General features: G+C 37.0%; 1 protein-coding gene across 1 annotated transcript in view; it reads right to left on the bottom strand.

Moving 5' to 3' along the window:
* Positions 1 to 2,327: 2,327 nt before the first annotated feature.
* LOC306865264 (uncharacterized protein) overlaps positions 2,328 to 20,502 on the bottom strand; it is a 35,810-nt gene continuing 17,635 nt past the window's right edge. The window contains exon 3 of the mRNA XM_079409780.1: positions 2,328 to 5,422. Within this exon, the coding sequence (XP_079265906.1) occupies positions 4,802 to 5,422 (621 nt within the window). The 3' untranslated portion in view covers positions 2,328 to 4,801. The remainder of the gene's footprint in view (positions 5,423 to 20,502) is intronic.

Here is a 20,502-nt window from a genome sequence, read left to right as displayed (position 1 = left end):
AGATAGATAGATAGATAGATAGATAGATAGATAGATAGATAGATAGATAGATAGATAGATAGATAGATAGATAGATAGATAGATAGATAGATAGATACCACATAGTAATTAATACAGAGTAAATTTTTATTTATGGCAAAGGGTGAAAAGAATGCAACCTATACATTAAATAACATTTGAAAATTAGCACAAAAAAAACAAAGAAAGAAAGAAAGAAAGAAAGAAAGAAAGAAAGAAAGAAAGAAGTTGTTCATCAGTTTTAATTAAAAAAATCAACCCTTGGTATCCATAGTGTCCCATGTTAGAGATTCTGTTTCAGAGGTTCTTATTAGCTTAGCTGGTGTGTATTAAATATCTGTTCAGTTTTCTGGAAACACCTGTCATGAGCATGTGGAAACTCATGCCTGCATGTTTGCCTTCCCCAAGGTCATATTTCAGTAATTTCCTGACAATTTAATTACTCTACATTAGCATCCTCACCACAAAGCAAATAAAATCACAATGAACACCATAAAAGGTGCAACGTTCCTTTCATAAAGATCCATATGACACTATCCTGGAAGTCCAATTTTCCTAATGACAATTAAACATACCATTTTTCCCAACCTCCCATCTCACAGGCTTTAAATATCACTCATGTTCTGATAAATGTTCCCAGTTGTCCTTACTGACCCATAGCATATTACTAAGTGCCTTTATACTGTAATAGGCCAGTTGAATTGCATGTAATGCTTTTCACAGAACAATAAAACACGATCTTAACTCATGTAGAGATTGTCATGGGCAAACTCCTCCACATCCCCCAAATGTATTGAAACTACTTTTTAAAAGACTCAGAAACTGAGCATTATCAGTTTTATATCTACATAATTGTGAATCCTATAGAGAGCAGAGAGCACTCTGGACAAAGCTTGTTGCTAGTAGTTTGCTAGTACACTGACGTCCCAAATGGACAGGTGATCATGTTAATAATCTGCACTTGCCATACTTACAGAAATCAACACTATGAAGTATTTCATACCTGCGGTGAGCTACATGTTAGATTTACCGTCAAACTGCTTACATCCACATATATTATGCATAGATGTCTTGAAGAATTCATAAAAAAATAATTTTGTGTCATTAACTTTAAAGCTAACACACTCTGTACTTTCAGTTCAAGACGTTCCAGAATTGTGCCTCTTGGCTCAGTGTCTGATCCTTGACTTTATAAGACCAGACTGAGGTTATAAACCCTTTGACCTGATTATGACAGTGGTTCTTATAATTAGCTGAGCCACATTCAAAGCGGTTATAAAACACTATATAAACACACCTGTGACCTCATTACATCAGCATAACTGCACCACTGTGTGTTGTTTGGCAACGACGGCTCTTAATGATTTTAAATGACCGTAAATAACTATACAAATAACTATGATAACTATACAAATAACCATAAAGATATAGTTCTAAAAATCGTTCTCAATATTAAAGAACAGCAGAGTACACACCATAGCTGTAATGATAAAGGCACAGAGAAACTATATCGTTGGAATCACTTTCAGAACTTATTATTTTTTTCAGATGAAGAATGATAAAAACATTAACACCCAATCAGAATCAATCCTGCTATAATGAGCTTGAGAATTTAAAGTGACAGACATGTAAGTGCTTAGAATAAAAAGATGATATCATGTAGCACAATTTATAGTAATCTCTATAGTAATTTAATTATTTTATAATTAATTCATTCCAGTAAATCGATTCATTCTAACTGCTGGTGTGGACGCTAATATAGTTATCTTTATAGTTATCATTCTTGGTGTGAACGGGCCTTAGGTTAGAATAAATAAATTTTCTAGAATGAATTGACTATAAAAATAATTAAATTACTATAGAGATTACTATAAGTTGCGCTACACTGCTGCTTGTTAAAGTAGTTATTTACTGTAAATGCTACTACTGTCAAATTACTGAGAAATGTAGTTAGGTTAGCACCTCCACTTCTAGCCAGTTACTCCAATAATGGTATTGTTAAAGCAGTTACTGCATAATAGTATTATTATGTTTATATCTCACATCTATCTACGAGATGTAAACTGTAATTTGCAAAATATAATAAAGTCAGGATTGCGAGATGTCGAAATATAATGTAAAATTGCAAGATATAAACAAGTCTGAATTGTGAAACATGAACTCCCAATTATGAGGAAAGAAATTACAGAATTCTGAGAAAAAAAAAAGTCGCAATTACCTTTGTTATTTGTGGCATTAAAAAAAACAACACAGAATTGAGTTATGTATACTCAGAATTCTGAGAAAACAAAGTCTGAATTGCAAGATATAAACTGGATAAGGTGTTTATACAACATCATTTTCAACAAAGAACTGAAAACTTTGAATGCATTTTGGCCATTCACTTACAGCACACATCAACAGCAATTTTTGAAAACGGGTTTCAAAGTGCATGTTTTTGAAAACCATACCGCTATCGTCTGTATGTAAACTATGAAAACAGGAATTTGTGGAAAGGTGACATCATGTGTATTTTCATGTTCAGTCTATAGGAATGCACCTATCCTCATGCACGTAGTGTTACTTTACCAACTGACATCGCCAACTACTGGCCCAACGTGGATAATACAGCATTTTATTAGTTTTTGCAGATCTGCGTGAACGGGGATCGTTATAACAACACTGTCGCCTGTAAATGAAACTTTTCGACAATGCAACGGAAAACTGTTTCCGTACAATCATTGACATGTAAACGTACCCTCAGAATTGCTAGAAGTAACCTCCAATGTCAGCTTTCATCCATGTATTCCTTTGTTTTGCATTGGTTGGAGTATTTCCTTGTTGATTGTCATGATTTTAGTTTGTTTCAGCTGATTTTCTGTTCTTATTGCTACTAGTTGTTATATCATTGCTGTACTCCTGTGCTCCTACGTTTGTTAAATTTTTCAATTCAATTCAAGTTTATTTGTATAGCGCTTTTTACGATACAAATTGTTGCAAAGCAGCTCTACAGGAATCTAAGTTTCCACAATATATTTATATATTGCAGAACCTTAATATGTTTAACTTATGGCAAAATTTGGTAATTCTGTATGTTGTCTGAGCTTTGGCATCCTCCGAAGTCCTCTGAGGGGTTGGCATTATCTTTCCTCAGGTGTTCGGTCATCTCAGATCATTTAAGGGTTGGATCCAGACTGAAGCTTCTGCCATTCCTAGTTGCCACGGGATGTTAATCCCGTGGCAGAAACAGAAACAAATAGAGACATAATTAGCGTAGCTGCTGTTCCATCTAAGCAAAAATTATTTGTTCAACCCAAGCTAAAGAATAATAATAATGTACATTTGATCAGATATAACTGCAGTACAAGATTATAAGATGCATTATGTGAATGCTTGGCTAAAGAGATGTGTCTTTAATCTAGATTTAAACAGAGAAAGTGTATCTGAACACCGAACGTTATCAGGAAGGCTATTCCAGAGTTTGGGAGCCAAATGTGAAAAAGCTCTACCTCCTTTAATGGACTTTGCTATCCTAAGTACTACCAAAAGTCCAGAGTTTTGCGACCTTAGGGAGCGGGTTGGATTGTAGCGTGCTAGAAGACAAGTTAGGTACGCAGGAGCTAAACCATTTAGGGCCTTATAGGCAAGTAATAATATTTTGTAAATGATACGGAACTGAATAGGTAGCCAGTGCAGAGACTGTAACGAAACGGGTAGCATGTTTCGAAGCTTGGCAATGTTTCTAAGATGGAAGAATGCTGTTTTTGTAACATGGGAAATATGATTTTTGGGAATATGAAGTTGCTGTCTAATATAACACCCAGATTTTTGGCTTTAGAGGACGTGACAGTGCATCCGTCTAGTTGCAGATTGTAATCCAAGAGATTCGGTGTACTGTTTTTTGGTACAATAAGTAATATCTCTGTTTTATCTGAGTTTAATAGGAGGGAGGAAATTATTGGTCATTCAATCTTTTACACAATCTATTAGCTTAGTTTAGAAGTTTCATCTGGTCTTGTTGAGATATATAGTGGAGTATCATCAGCATAACAATGAAAACTAATCCCGTATTTTCTAATAATATTACCAAGAGGCAACATGTATATTGAAAATAGAAGAGGACCTAGGACAGATCCTTGTGGTACTCCATGCTTTACTGGTGATAATTGTGATGACTCTCCATTTAAATGAACAAAGTGATAGCGATCGGACAGGTAGGATCTAAACCATCTTAAAGCCTGCCCTTGAATACCAGTATAGTTTTGTAATCGATCCACGGTGAAGACGAGGGAGCCCTGAGCCAAGGTGGAGCCGATGGATCGGAGGGCCAAGGTGGAGTCCGGGTCTCGCAGGCTGGAGGCGAGGACTGGGGATCCTCCAACCCCGAAGTAGCTGATCCCAGGGAGACCCGAAGCTCAACCGATCCACCGGACATGGCATACTGAGGGTGAGCTGAGGGACCTTCCTGAGGTGGCTGAGGACAGACTGCTGGACTGACTGGTTGATACAGAGGAGGAGGAGGGAGAGGGAGGCTGGGAGGGAAACTCCTTGAGACCTTCCTAGAGGAGCTGGCTGGAGGGCACTTGCGAGGAACAGGCACTGGAGGGCACTGGTGAGGAACAGGCACTGGAGGGTACTTGCAAGGAACAGGCGCTCAGGTAGCGTTAATTCCTGGGGGCGATCTGTTAGCTTAAGCACTGGGGGGACTTGCCCTGGAGAATCGGGCACTGGACAGACTGACCCTGGAGAATCGGGCACTGGACGGACTGACCCTGGAGAAGCGAGCACGGGGGATTGCTTAAGGCTAACAGGTCCAGGGAAGCGCTTTGCTAACGGCCGGAGAACTTGGAGAGGTGGGTGGGAACAATGGGAAAGGGAGAAGCCAGAAGTCTTCCTCATCTAAACCATCCAATATATCCTCAGAAATGTGTCCAGAAACCAGTAGTCTCTTACCCTCAGTGGTGGATGTGTGGGCAGGAGATACGTCCGTTCCCTCTATCTCCACTAAAACTCCCATGACGCACGATGTTGCCGGCTCACACACCTGGTCAGTCGCGTCGAGTATGGTTCGTGAGGCAGTGAGTCTCTCAGTCACTTCCCGCGGTGCCGGCTCAAGCTCTGCGACTGCGGTGGGCTCTGGAGAAACCTCCGTGCAGCGAGACGGTGAGGGCTGGCTGGGCTCTGGATCGGGAGTGGGGCTGGAGCTGTCCTCAGCAGGGCCACCGGAGATAAACAGTCCATTACACTCCAGCACCCACTCCACGCAAGCGGCGAAATTCTCCCTGGGACCGTTCGCTGGTAGGCGCGCCTTACACTGCTCGCTCAGGTTGGCGATGTAGAACACACAGAGCGAGCGGTCTTCGAAGTGTGTAAGGCGCGCCAGGTTGACGTAGTCCATGGTGTGTTCCACCAGCGAACGGTCCTTCTGCTCCAGGCAAAGGAGTAGGACGGCGGGATCCATACCGGGAGGGAGAGAGAAAAGAAACAAAAATGAGCAAGAGAATAACGCAGCTAAAAAAAAAACTGTTTCGGTCTGCTATTCTGTTACGGTTTGGTATACAGAGCAAAACGCACAACAGGAATACAGTTCAAAAGGGTTCTTTTAATAATCCACAGGATAGACCGTATATCCTAACATAAATCAAACGATAGCAGACAAACTGGTCAGGATGAACACAGGTTTAAATGCAACACGTAATCAAAAGAAAACAGAAACAGGTGAGGGGCTAATTAACTAATCAGGCAACTAGGTCAACCGAAGACATGAAAACCCACAACTAAAACAGCAGAATCGTGACATAGATCTTGCCTCTACTACTCCTTGTCCCTACAACCAGCAACGTGACATTGGAACTGCAAGATATAGAAACATTTCTATATGTTTCTCACATTTTTTTTTCTCAGAATGAATGCAGAGGCGGACAGTAGTGAAATATTTTTTACTCTGCTCTAAAAGTACTTTTCAAGTGTCTGTACTTTATCAGAGTGCTTTTCTTTAGAACACTTTACTTCACAACATTCCAAAGCATAATATTGCACTTTTTACTGCACTACGTTTCATATTAAATATCATTTAATTAATTACATTAGAAATATTTTACTTTCTTTCTTTTACTCAGGTGATTTACTTGAGTACAAGAAAGTACAAAGCATGTTCTTAAGAATTAAAGGTAAAACAAACAACAAATTTTATGTATGAAATGTAGTGCAGTAAAAAGTATGACATTATGCTTTGGAATGTAGTTAAGCAAAGTTTTCCAAAGAAAAACACTCTGATAAACTACAGATACTTTTTAAATTTACTTGAGTAAAGTAAAAATACTTCACTACTGTCTGTCTCTGGGACATAAACTCAGAATTGCAAGGGAAAAAAGTCTGAATTGTGAGATGAAGTCACAATTATCTTATTTATTTTTTATTACATTTCATTACATTTTTACCTGCAAATGTGGAAAAGCGATCGGGAGTTACAAACATTAAGTATTATATATAAACATGCATGTATGAAATAAACCGATGAAGATGGAACAACAAAAAGTGCAATAAATACAGAGCAGTAAATTAAAACTTCTGAGGAAACTGTATCTTATTCTTATTGAGCCAGGCTGACTCATAACTTAATAAACAGAATGAGTCAGATTATAAGGGACAGGAATGTGAGAACAGGAAAAAAACTCAATTTATATTTAGATATTTTTTTAATTTAGCAGAACCTTTTATCCGAAACGTCCTACAAGAGAGGAATAATAAGAGTGATGCATCATGAAAGGATGTAATAACATTACAAGTCAATTAAATCTGTTCCTACCAGTGAAGTATTGGTCTAATGCACCAATCTGAAAAAGACAAACAACTTAAAGTCAAAGATGTGTTGGTTGCTTACTCATGCTTAGTTAAAAAAGATACTTCACTTTAGGTGACATCAAACAAAAGTGATGCTCTATCATCTCAAATTGGTTTCATTGTACAGTATGGTCTCCTCTAGTTGGTGTAAACTTTTGTATAGCCTGCCTGTGCTTATTTTACTATGTAATACTCTAGTCATATTATATTACATGGTCAATGATCATGCAGAAGATGTACATGTAATGACTGATCTCATTTGAGTATTAAAAATCTAATTCAAATGGTCTGAAAACTGATTAGCAGCTGCAAAGCTCATTTGTATATACAGTAAAATGTATCTGAGCATGATTTTTCACCTGAAGTTCTGAATGAAAATGTGATACATATGTACATGTACTACATTCTTATCATTATTCTCTTTTTTACACATCTATCAGATTTTAGTAATTCAACAAAAACATCCATTGACTGGAAACTACTGTAGAAACAACAACGTTAATAGCTAAGATACCAAGATCACGATAGTTGGAATGGTAATACAATTCTGTTTTGAAATGAAATAACACTGATCAACCACAACCTGCTACCTAATATTGTGCTGCCAAAACAGCTTTGATGCATCGACAAATGGGCTCCAAAAGACCTCTGAATGTGTTGTGTGGTCTCTACAGCAGATCCTTTGAAGGGTTATGACATGAGAAATCAAATTTTGGCATATAAGGGGTCTTTGTACCATTGAAACAACCTGCAAATTTCATAGCCTTATTATAAGCAAAGCATGTGTGACCCTGGACCACAAAACCAGTCATAAGTGTCAATTTTTCTAAATTGAGATTTATACATAATCTGAAAGCTGAATAAATAATTAGGATAGGACAATAATTGGCCGAGATACAACTATTTGAAAATCTGGAATCTAAGGGTGCAAAAAAATCTAAATATTGAGAAAATCGTCCAAATGAAGTACTTAGCAATGCATATTACTAATCATAAATTAAGTTTTAATATATTTATGGTAGGAAATTTACCAAATATTTTCATGGAATATGATCTTTACTTAATATCCTAATGATTTTGCGCATAAAAGAAAAATGGATAATTTTGACCCATACAATGTATTTTTGGCTGTTGCTACAAATATACCCCAGCGACTTAAGACTGGTTTTGTGGTTCAGGGTCACATTTATTTAATCAAGCTCCAAAAGTGGCTCATTTGGTTCTGAGGTGCCAGATGACATCACAGGAGCACAAACATTTGCATAAACACTGCCTCCAGAGTAAGATTGAAGTATACAGTATACAGAAGCGTGTTTGCTTTCGGATACAGTCATAACGCTTGAGTCTGTTGTCAATAAGACAAATGGAGTGAAAGAACGTTCGCTTTAAAGCGTTTGGTTTAAACAGAATTATGATTTTATTTGATTATGTTGTCAAAACACTCACATGCAATAGCGACGGGGCACTGATACTGTTTCCAATGACTGATGCAATGACATTAGCCAATCATAAAAGGACACGCCCTTAAAAACACATCATTTTATACTGAGGGTCATAATGAGGGTTGAAAATAATAATTTTTCCACATTTTTATTTGGGTTTTTTTTTTTTTTTGGAAAAAACTCTTAACATTATAACCTCAAGGAACATATTAAAATAATTTAAAAAAAATCCATGTAATGGCCCCTTTAAATCCTGCAAGTTGCGAGGTGGGGCCTCCATGAATCAGATTTGTTGGTCCAGCACATCCAGCAGATGCTCAGTTGGATTGGGATCTGGGGAATTTGAAGGCCAAGGCAACACCTTGATCTGTTTATCATGTCCAACAATTTTTGCAGTGTGACATGGTGCATTATCCTGCTGAAAAAAATCACCGCCATCAGAAAACACCATTGCCATGAGGGGATGTACGTGATCTGCAACAATCATTCAGGTAGGTGGGCCAAAGTAACATCTGAATGAAAGCCAGGAACAAGGGTTTCCCAGCAGAACACTGCCCAGAGCATAACACTACCTCCACTGACCTGCCTTCTTCACATAGTGCATGCTTCTACCATCTCTTCCTCAGGTAAACAATGCACACACGGCCATCCACCTGATCTAAAAGAAAATATGATTCATCAGACCAGGCAACCTTCTCTATTGCTTCATTCTGACTCTCACGTATCCATTGTTGGTGCTTTCATCAGTGGACAGGGTCCACCATGGATCCAAATGCATCAAACTGTGTTCTGACACCTTTCTATCATACCCAGAATTACCTTTTTCAGAAATTTGAGCTTTGTATGGTTAGACCAGATGGACTAGCCATCGTTCTCCACATGCTTCATTGAACCTTGGGCGCCCATGACCATGCTATTTACTTCACCTGTCAGTGGTTTTAAAGTTGTGGCTGATCAGACTCAAGATGCAAATGCTGTACTCGCTATGTACAATGCATATTTTTCAGGTTCTTCTGGCTGGTTTGTACCATACCTATCTAAATAAACCAATTAATAAATAAATAAATAAATAAATGTAAGGTGTTCTAGTGGTACTACTTTCATTATTGACTTTTTTCCAGCTCTTCACATAAGAAGCCTTATCAGTCCACAGCAAGAGGATGTTCTTCCTTTTTACAAAGGTCGGTCTGTTATCTGGCTGCTGGGTTAATATTAATGATATGAGAATATCTGACATTTTTACTCAATTTACATGGACGTTAATAGTCAGTTTAAGTCCTGCATGTAAGACATTAAGGAGAAAAGGAAGATTTAAAAGTATAGTATGTCTATGGTAAGATGTGTAATGGGTAGCTTTTGTACAATTATGGACTTGTTTTAGCATTTTTCCAATACCTATATTCTCCATGCGTATCTACAACATTCATGCAAGTATCGTAAAATTAATAGTTACTAATTTTATTGTTTTTTCCCCCTAAATTCAACTGCTTGTGGAGGACTGGACAGATACATGGATAGAGTTGCACGACATGTATGTCTTTATGAAAATAATACATTTTCAAAAATGCATGAGAATGTCCCTTTCTCTTGTCATTTCCATTAGCAAAAACCTTCTGGATAATTAAATAAACTCTTCACTATATGCTATGAAATAAAGTCCTGGAATTGTATTTCATAAAAGTGTACAGAAGAACATTTTAAAATATATTGATTTTAAATGTAATTTATTATGCAGTTAATCCAATTCTACTTTTTAAAATACACTAAATAATTTAAAGGATAAAAAGGTTTCAGTGTTTTAAAAGGTATTGAGTCATCCAGGTCCTGAGGCTGCTTTTGCACACAATGATCACAGTACCACCACCATGTTTGACTGTTAGTATGATGTTCTTTTTATGAAATGCTGTGTTGGTTTTACACCAGATGTAACGGGACACACGCCTTCCAAAAAGTTAAACTTTTGTCTCATCAGTCCACAGAATATTTGCCCAAATATCTTGGGGATAATCAAGATGTTTGTTGGCAAATGTGAGACGAGCCTTTGTGTTCTTTTTGGTCAGCAGTGGCTTTTGCCTTGGAGCTCTCCCATGGATGCCGTCTCTTTCTTATTGTTGAATCATGAATGCTGACCTTAATTGAGTCAAGTGGGGCCTGCAGTTTTTTAGATGTTGTTCTGGGTTCTTCTATGATGAGTCGTCTTTGCGCTCTTGGAGTAATTTTGGTTGGCCAGGCACTCCTGGGAAGGTTCACCACTGTTCCAAGTTTTCTCTATTTGTGGATAATGGTTCTGATCATGGTTCGCTGGAGTCCCAAAGCCTTTGAAATGGCTTTATAACCCTTTCCAGACTCATACATGTGTAGAGCATAGTAGACCAGGACACACAGGTAATTTCAAACATTCCTGAACAGGAATTAAACCTCCCACTCCTAGCATTTGACTGGCTGGCCGATTTCCTGCCCTAAATCTCCTTATCTCAGGAGACCTCTAAAAAATAACAGATATCTGATAAGAACATCTGGATGTCTTTAAAGAACAGAACCTTCAATGTTCGTGACCGGTTTACCATAAATAAAGTCAAACAGTACAAAGCCCGTTGCATCTGGAAAGGATCCAGCACAGACGGGACACTCGTGACCCCCGGACAACCCCTCTCTCTCTCACATTTGAACAATCATTTTCTTCTTAGTAACAGACAAAGAGACTCAAATCTTGCTTAAGGATTGCAAAAAGAACAAAGTATAATTGTTCCTGCTATTAAAGCAACATACTCAGAAGCAATATGTACAATATATTTACAATATATATGCAGGTTGTACCTATGTTATTGTTGTAATCTTTTGATGTCCAATTTTTCCCGATCACTATTGTTTAGTTTCACATGCTTGGTGTGATTATTTAGAATCTATGCCTTAACCACTCAGTATATAAAATTAAGGTATGTACTTTGTGTATGCCAAATAACTGTTGTTTGATTTCGAATGAAAGCTGATTTCATCAGCAATAATCTGGTGTGGATGAAAATTGTCTTTTATCATCATAATGTATGATTACTACATCTGCTTTCAATAGTTTCTTCATGCGATAAAATAACTGGGCAGATAATTTATGCATGGAAAACTGAGCCGTGCGGGGGTATTTCTGTGGCCACTGGGAATAAAACTGAATTGTTAAAAGATAACATACTGATTTTAATGCTTGCTGGACAAGTCGTTAATGAGGTATCGTTAACAAGGTATAAGTTGGACATTTTGATTAATATCGATTAATCGTGTAAATATCAATATTGCATCTTAAGAAAAGATTCCCCGAAATTTAAATTAAAATAAGGGCTAATCCTTTACACGTCAACTATTTTGTTTCTCATCTGTTCTTGAATTTCTTTAGATTGTGGCATGATGTGTTGCTCTTTAAGCATGCTTCACTTTGTCAGACATGTTCTGTTTAAGTGATTTCTTGATTCAAGTCTGGCAGTAATCAGGCTTGGGTTTCGCTAGTGAAATTTAACTCAGCTTTCTAAAATAATGTGGTTAATCACAGTTCTTTCATGATTTAACAGAAGGGGACAATTAATTTTTCATGTAGGGCCAGGTAGGTTTGGACAGCTTTTTTCCCTTACTAAATGAAATCATCATTTAAAAACTGCATTTTGTATTTACTTGCATTATCGTTGTGTAATATGTTATGCTGCGTATAACATTATTTAGAGAAACACATGTTATTAATAAATCCCCTATGATGCTTGTACTGGCTACTGTATACAGGCCACCAGGGCACCATACAGACTTTATTAAAGAATTTTGACTTTCTGACTTTCTATCTGAGTTAGTACTGGCTGCAGATAAAGTCTTAATTGTTGTCGATTTTAATATCCATGTCGATAATGAAAAAGATCCATTAGGATCAGCATTCATAGACATTCTGAACTCTATTGAGGTTAGACAACACGTTTCATTGTCGAAATCATACTCTAGATTTAATACTGTCACATGGAATTAATGTTAGTGGTGTTGAAATTCTGCAGCAAAGCGATGATATCTCAGATCATTATCTAGTCTTGTGTAAACTCCATATAGCTAAAACTGTTAATTCTACTCATTGTTACAAGTATGGTAGAACCATCACTTTTACCACAAAAGACTGCTTTGTAAGTAAACTTCCTTATTTATCTCAATTCCTCAGCATATCCAACAGCACAGAAAAACTTGATGATGTAACAGAAACTATGGACTCTCTCTTTTCTAGCACTTTAGATACAGTTGCTCCTTTACACTTAAGGAAGATCAAAGAAAACAGTGGTATAATGAGCACACTCGCACCCTAAAGAGAGCAGCCCGGAAAATGGAGCGCAGCTGGAGGAAAACAAAACTAGAGGTGTTTCGTATAGCTTGGCGGGAAAGTACCCTATCCTACAGACAAGCATTAAAAACTGCTAGATCTGATTACTTTTCGTCTCTTCTAGAAGAAAATAAACATAACCCCCAGTATATTCAATACAGTCACTAAATTAACGAAAAATAAAGCATCAACAGGTGTTGGCATTTCCCAAGAGAACAGCAGTAATGGTTTTATGAACTACTTTACTTCCAAGATCGATATTATCAGAGATAAAATTGTAACCATGCAGCCGTCAGCTACAGTATAGCATCAGATGCACTATAGATCCCCTTAGGAACAATTCCACTCATTCTCTACTATAGGAGAGGAAGAATTGTATAAATTTGTTAAATCATCTAAACCAACAACATGTATGTTAGACCCTATTCCATCTAAACTACTAAAAGAGCTACTTCCAGAAGTCATAGATCCTTTTTGGCTATTATTAATTCATCATTGTCATTAGGATATGTCCCCAAAACCTTCAAATTGGCTGTTATTAAGCCTCTCATTAAAAAACCACAACTTGACCCCAAGGATCTAATTAATTATAGACCGATCTCAAATCTCCCTTTTCTGTCAGAGATACTAGAAAAGGTAGTATCCTCAGAATTATATTCATTCTTAGAGAAAAATGGTATCTGTGAGGAATTCCAGTCAGGATTTAGACCGTATCATAGTACTGAGACTGCTCTCATTAGAGTTACAAATGACCTGCTCTTATCATCTGATCGTGTTTGTATCTCTTTATTAGTTCTACTGGATCTTAGCGCTGCGTTCAACACTATCGACCACAACATTCTTTTAAATAGACTAGAACACTCTGTTGGCATTAGTGGAAGTGCCTTAGCATAGTTCAAATTGTACTTATCTGACCGCCATCAGTTCGTAGCAGTGAATGAAGAGGTATCATATCGATCAAAAGTGCAGTATGGAGTACCTCAAGGCTCAGTACTAGGGCCATTACTTTTCACGCTTTACATGTTACCCTTGGGAGATATTATCAGGAGACATGGTGTTAGCTTTCACTGTTATGCTGATGATACTCAGCTCTATATTTCTTCACGGCCTGGTGAAACACACCAAATTGAGAAACTAATGGAATGCATAGTCGATATAAAAAACTGGATGACGAGTAACTTCTTACTGCTAAATTCTGAAAAAACGGAGGTGTTAATTATCGGACCTAAAAACCCCACATGCAATAATCCAGAACACTATCTAACACTTGATGGCTGCTCTGACAATTCTTCTTTATCAGTTAAGAACCAAGGTGTGCTGTTTGATAGCAATCTTTCATTTGAAAGCCACATTTCTAGCATCTGTAAAACAGCGTTTTTCCATCTAAAAAAAATATCTAAATTGCGACCTATGCTCTCAACGTCAAATGCAGAAATGTTAATTCATGCATTTATGACCTCAGGGTTAGACTATTGTAATGCTTAATGGATGGTTGTTCTGAATGCTTGATCAACAAACTACAGTTGGTCCAAAATGCAGCAGCTAGAGTCCTTACTAGAACCAGAAAGTGTGACCATATTAGCCCGGTTCTGTCAACACTACACTGGCTCCCTATCAAAGATCGTATAGATTTTAAAATCTTGTTAATTACTTATAAAGCCCTGAATGGCGTAGCTCCTCAGTAATTGAGCGAGCTCTTATAACATTATAGTCCTCCACGTCCGCTGCGTTCTCAAAACTCTGGCTGTTTGATAATACCTATAAAATCGACTGCGGGCAGCAGATCCTTTTCCTATTTAGCACCCAAACTCTGGAACTATCTACCTAACACTGTTCGGGAGGCAGACACACTGTGTCAGTTTCAATCTAGATTAAAGACACATTTCTTTAACCTGGCTTACACATAACACACTACAACACTTCTATTATTAAAATCCGTTAAAGGATTGTTAGGCTGCATTAATTAGATCAACCGGAACCGGCAACACTCCTCATAACAAATGATGTACTCGTTACATCGTAAGAAGAATGGCATCTACACTAATATTTGTCTGTTTCTTTCTTATTCTGTTTCTCAGTCCGTGTCCGGATCAGATGATGGATCGGCACCGGGAGATGATGTCTGCGGTCTTGATCGTCGGCAGAGTCCAGACACCTGGATTAGCCCTGGGGACATATCCCCAGTGAAGACCTTGACTAAAAATTCAATAAAACTAAAAATAAAACAATATATATATTATATATAATTTGGTATGTGCTATATATATTATATATTAGGGGTGGAACGGTACACCGATACGATATCGGTACAACAGGAAAACAAAATCTACTATGCTCGGTTTCTTTTCATTTATTTTGAACAGACAGTAGTACAAATTACATTTTTTTCCACCTTATGTTTTATATATATATACAGTGCCCTCCATAAGTATTGGAACAGTAAAGACAAAATTGCTCTGTTGGCTGTGGAGTCAAGACATTTGCAAATATGATTAAAAGATGAATATGAGACAAAACTACAGAATGTCACATTTTATTATTAGCCATTTCAACACATACATGTTTTACCAAATAAAAAGAACGGCACTTTTAGTGTTCATCCTACTCATTGATGTGAGCATAAGTATTGGGACAGTTGAACATAAGGCAGATATAAAAGATTAAAAGCTATTATTTAGTTGCAGATCCCTTGTGCGCAATCACAGCAGTGAGTCTGTGACCCATAGACATCACCAGACTCTTGGTCTCATCCTTTGAAATACTTTTCCCAGCCTTTAATGCAGCCTATTCCAAATATTGCTTGTTTTGGGGAGTTTCTGCCTTTACTCTTCTCTTCAGCTGGTGGAATTCATGTTCAATCGGATTTAAATCTGGAGATTGACTTGGGCAATCAAAGACTTTCCATTTATTTGTCCTTATAAATTCCTTGACTGAACTGGCAGGGTGTTTTGGGTCATTGTCCTAATGCAATATGAAGCACTTCCCAATGAATCTGGTGGCATTTTCTTGAAAATTGGTAGGCAAGATGGTTTTGTACCCTTCCAAATTCATTTTGCTACTGTCATCATACATTAAGTCATCAGTAAAGTTGAGAGGGCCTGTTCCAGAGACAGCCATGCATGCCCATGCCATGACACCACCTCCACCATGCTTTACAGATGAGCTATGCTTGGGATCATTTGCAGTTCCCTTTTTTTCTCCACATTTTTGCTTTCCCATCACTTAGATAAAGGTTCATCTTTGTCTCATCGGTCCATAAACACAGTTCCAAAACTCTTCTGGCTCACCTTTGTGTTTTTTTGCAAACTCTAATCTTGCCTTATTTTTGGTGCTGGTCAGAGGTTTGCATCTTGCTGTGTAGCATCTGTATTTCTGTCAAAGTCTCCTGAGGACAGTAGATTGTCAGAGCATCCCCCCAGCTTTCTGGAAATTGTTGGTGATTTTACAGACACGTCTTTTAAGGTTCATCTTCACAGCTTTTATGATTTGTCTGTCATCAACTACTGTTGTTTTCTCAGCCGATCAGGTAGTTGTTGGTTGCTGGTGTCGCTGGTGGTTTCCAAACTCTTGATTTGTCCATGCCCTTTGGTTTTGCTATAGCTCTAATTGACTTCCTCTTTTCTTTTAGCATCCAAATTGTTTGCTTTTCTCTCAAAGTCAGCTCCCTAATCTTCATCCTGGTTTGTGTGTGTCATCATTGAATGCAAGATTCAGAATACAGAAGTAATGGATATAACTGATACGACACATTCCTTGCTTTTAATATCTGAAGAATTAATGCAACAGGACACAGCTGATCACTTAGAAAGATCTGTGAGGAAACTGTTCTAATACTTATGCATATACACATCAGATAGGGGGATGAAACTCTAAAAGTGCTGAGCTTCTTAGCTGGTAAAACATCTATGTGTTGAATCACCCAATAATAAAATGTGACATTCTGTAGTTTTGTCTCATATTCATCTTTTAATCATATTTGTAAATGTCTTGACTCCACAGACAACAGAGCAATTGTGTCTTTACTGTTCCAATACTTTTGGAGGGCACTGTATATTTCTGTCATGACAACTCTCGGAGGGATTGGCATGGTAATGTACATGACAATGTTAATTTGGTCTTGGCGGAATAGATCTGCTACGCTACTGCTGCTGCTGCGGCAGAGCAAGTGTCGAGATTTGCTACTGCCAATACATCCACAACATGCTGCTGTGAGCATGTAAGAAATACTGCTGCTGCACATAAGTGTATAACATATATGAATAACCCCCATTTATAGCATACATGATCACCCCATAGCAGATCTATAAAGGTGGAGCTGTGGAAGATGGAGAGTTTCGGAAGTACGCTGCTACTACAACAAACACTAGCCAAGTATTTGAATGTTGAGCAGCAAGCTCATTGGCTGCTGATACAGGAGAGAGCCAATCAGCTGTGCCTTAAGATAATGATGTCAAAGTGTCAGATTGAGTTAGACCTATCAAACTGCGCCATCTAGAGTTTCATGGCAGAACTTTGGTTATTTATGTATCTATCTATCTATGTATGTATTTATTTATTTAATATTACCCAAAATTACCCAAATAATTACATAATTATAAGTAATTATATTACCCAAAAGTAATTATATTATTTCAAGTATATTCCATACACTTCCGTATATGACTTTTCATGACAATAAGTCATGGAAATATGTGTGCTTTCATATTTTGCTGTTTTGCAAGACCTATGTAAAATCTACAGGATTAGCGTTGTAAGCACCGCTTTTCATTGTCTTTCAGCTGAATCTCTTAAGCTCTCTGTCCGTGACAACTAGCAGTTTAAGGAGGATATTCCATTATGTCGGCCAGAACCTTTGAGCTCTAAGTCCTCTTAATTATCCGTAGATCTGTACTTACTGCTGTAGCTGCAAAAACGCAATTGAGAAAAGCTCAGACACATTAAGCGCTTTACAAATACATGCACGAGTGATCATTTTAATATACTAACTCATATTTTCCCAATGATCTGAATCCAATCAAGCAGAATCAATTCGAGCATAGGTTGGGTCTTTCATTGAGAGTGTTTGTTCACTTGCCTCAAACCCCTTCCACCCGCTTTAATCTTATTTTCAGGCACGCCACCATCTGTCTCATTTACTCTATCCCAGGCCACTTACTGAGAATAAGCAACCGACAGAGGGACCTTTAGTAGTGTTAGAAGCCATATAAACTCTGCACACTTAATGCTCTGCTTTATTTGGCAGGAAAAGTATGAATGGACCAGCTCGAGATGCATCGCTGTCAAGTGCGCCAAGTAATGAAAGACATCTTCCTTCCGTACCGAGCCACTCATAGAGGTCAATACTAGAGGTCATGAGTGCAGCTTATGATTCCTTTCAGACTTTATAATAAGGAGTGTGGTGTACAGTTTCATGACATTGGATTGCAATTGGATAGAAAAACACTCTGCGGGCTTTCTGTACACCTCACTGATTGAAGCTGACTATTTTTGTCTCTCTTTCTACAGGAAAATCATACAGCTTTGCAGTCCTCTATGTGTGGCCAGTTTGCTGAGAAGCAAGAATGAACTGAAATCATGCAGGAATGAGAATGAAATTGTATTAAACATGGCTGAACCTTTGAATAGAGGATATAGGAAGTTGTCTAGAACCTTTATGCACAAGAAACTTGAGTAACAATGGAATGAGATTTACAATGGAAGTAAGCAGTTAGTTGTGACAACTGTTGTTAATTAGTTGAAATTAACCTAAAAAGGAATTTGTTCTATAGATGTTTTCTATCTCTTTTTCAACATTGTTGTACCTGATTTATACTGATTTTGAACATGTGTTTGCACAAAATTGTTAAATGTTGGTAAGATTTTAAAATGTTTTTGACAGTCTCCTATACAAGGTTGCAATTATTTGATTAAAAATACTGTTAAAATAATAATATTGTAAAAACAAAAATACTACAATTAAAATAGTCGTTTTCTATTTTAATATATTTTATTCCTGTGAAGGCAAGGCTCAGTTTTCAGAAGTTATTACTCCAGTCATTATGTCACATGATCCTTCAGAAATTATTCTAATATGTTGATTTGCTGCTCAATATTCTTATTATTATCAATGTTAAAAACAGTTGTGATTCTTAATATGTGACCCTGGACCACAAAACCAGTCTTAAGTCGCTGGGGTATATTTATAGCAATAGCCAAAAATACATTGTATGAGTCAAAAATATTGATTTTTCTTTTATGCCAAAAATCATTAGGATATTAAGTAAAGATAATGTTCCATGAAGATATTTTGTAAATTTCCTACCGTAAATATATCAAAACTTAATTTTTGACTAGTAATATGCATTACTAAGAACTTAATTTGGACAACTTTAAAGGTGATTTTCTCAATATTTAGATTTTTTTGCACCCTCAGATTCCAGATTTTCAAATAGTTGTATCTCAGCCAAATATTATCCTATAATAACAAACCATACATCAATAAAAACGTATTTATTCAACGTTCAGATGATGTATAAATCTCAATTTTGAAAAATTGACGCATATGACTGGTTTTGTGGTCCAGGGTCACATATTGTTGTGGAAACTGTAATAAATTTTCTTTCAGGATTCTTTGATGAATAGATTGTTCAAAAGAACAGTAGAAATAGAAATGTTTTATAAAATATGCTGAATATATATATATATATATATATATATATATAGATAGATAGATAGATAGATAGATAGATAGATAGATAGATAGATAGATAGATAGATATATATTGCAGTGGTTAGATAGATATAGATAGATATATATTGCAGTGGTTCTATGAATCTTTTTATGTTATGACAGTTTGGTGAACCAATTTTCATGATTTTGCCCATACAAACCAACAGGCAGGCCCTAGTATTAAACTGTAAGCTATGAATAATGAAAACAATTGAATGGGTTTGTGTTTCCATGTGGCTAGCAAACAGCTAATAGCTAATGAGCACATCTCCACCTTGTGGACATATTTTGACAAGCAATTTAATGAGAGTAGAAGAGCTTGAGGTTTAAAATCAAGAAGAATATTTTACATTCAGAATAACGTAGGATTTAAAACATATTTTTTGTGGTCCCATGAAGCTCTTCTGTGCATAAAAAGTCCTATTTGCATTTCAAATATACCCTAGATCAAAAATAAGTACAGTTTCTCAGTGCTGACTCAGTGCGGACATTGTGAGTTTGTTCCATCTGTGCACTCTTTGAAATTACTGCATGAGCTCATAAACACACTGGTTGGCTCCTTAACATCATAAAAGATGACAGACAACAAAAAATACATCAGATTAACTTCTCAAGGAAAAGTCCTTACACGTTTCAGTATGGCACTTGGCAAAACAAAAAGATGAAATGTCTGAAGGTAACTGGTTCTGGTAAAAGGAGCCAACATAACACGATGACCTTCGTATTTTAAAAGATCAAGCTTGAAACAAAACGCTGACACAATTCTGAAAAGACCTTGCATATAAATAATGCCCAAAACATGCCTCCTCAGCACATTATAAATAATGAACGTGGTTATATTTTAGGAAAATTTACAGCCTCTCACAAGTAGCACAGTCCTGCGTTGTGGGCATCGTGTTATTACCCCTTTTATCACATAAATAATCACAAGTATGCAAGGAAAAAAAATTGAGAGATTAGATTGATTGGCCAGGTTTCGGTGCTAGATACGCTTCATTTTCAATGTTAAAGATGGTGCTCATCTCATAGCGAGCAGCTTCCCACATGCAGAGCCCAGGAAGAGGATAAGCACAACATCCTGGTGTAGAATCATTATCCAGCCCTGGATGAACAAGGTTTATGAAATAAAAATGTTTAAGAAGAATCGGTTTTAGTGTATGTGTATGTGTGCGCTG

This window comes from Barbus barbus (assembly GCF_936440315.1).
Source record: "Barbus barbus genome assembly, chromosome: 46".
NCBI lineage: Eukaryota > Metazoa > Chordata > Actinopteri > Cypriniformes > Cyprinidae > Barbus > Barbus barbus.
The sequence above is the reverse complement of the archived record's forward strand: the minus strand, read 5'-3'. Positions and strand labels throughout refer to the sequence as shown.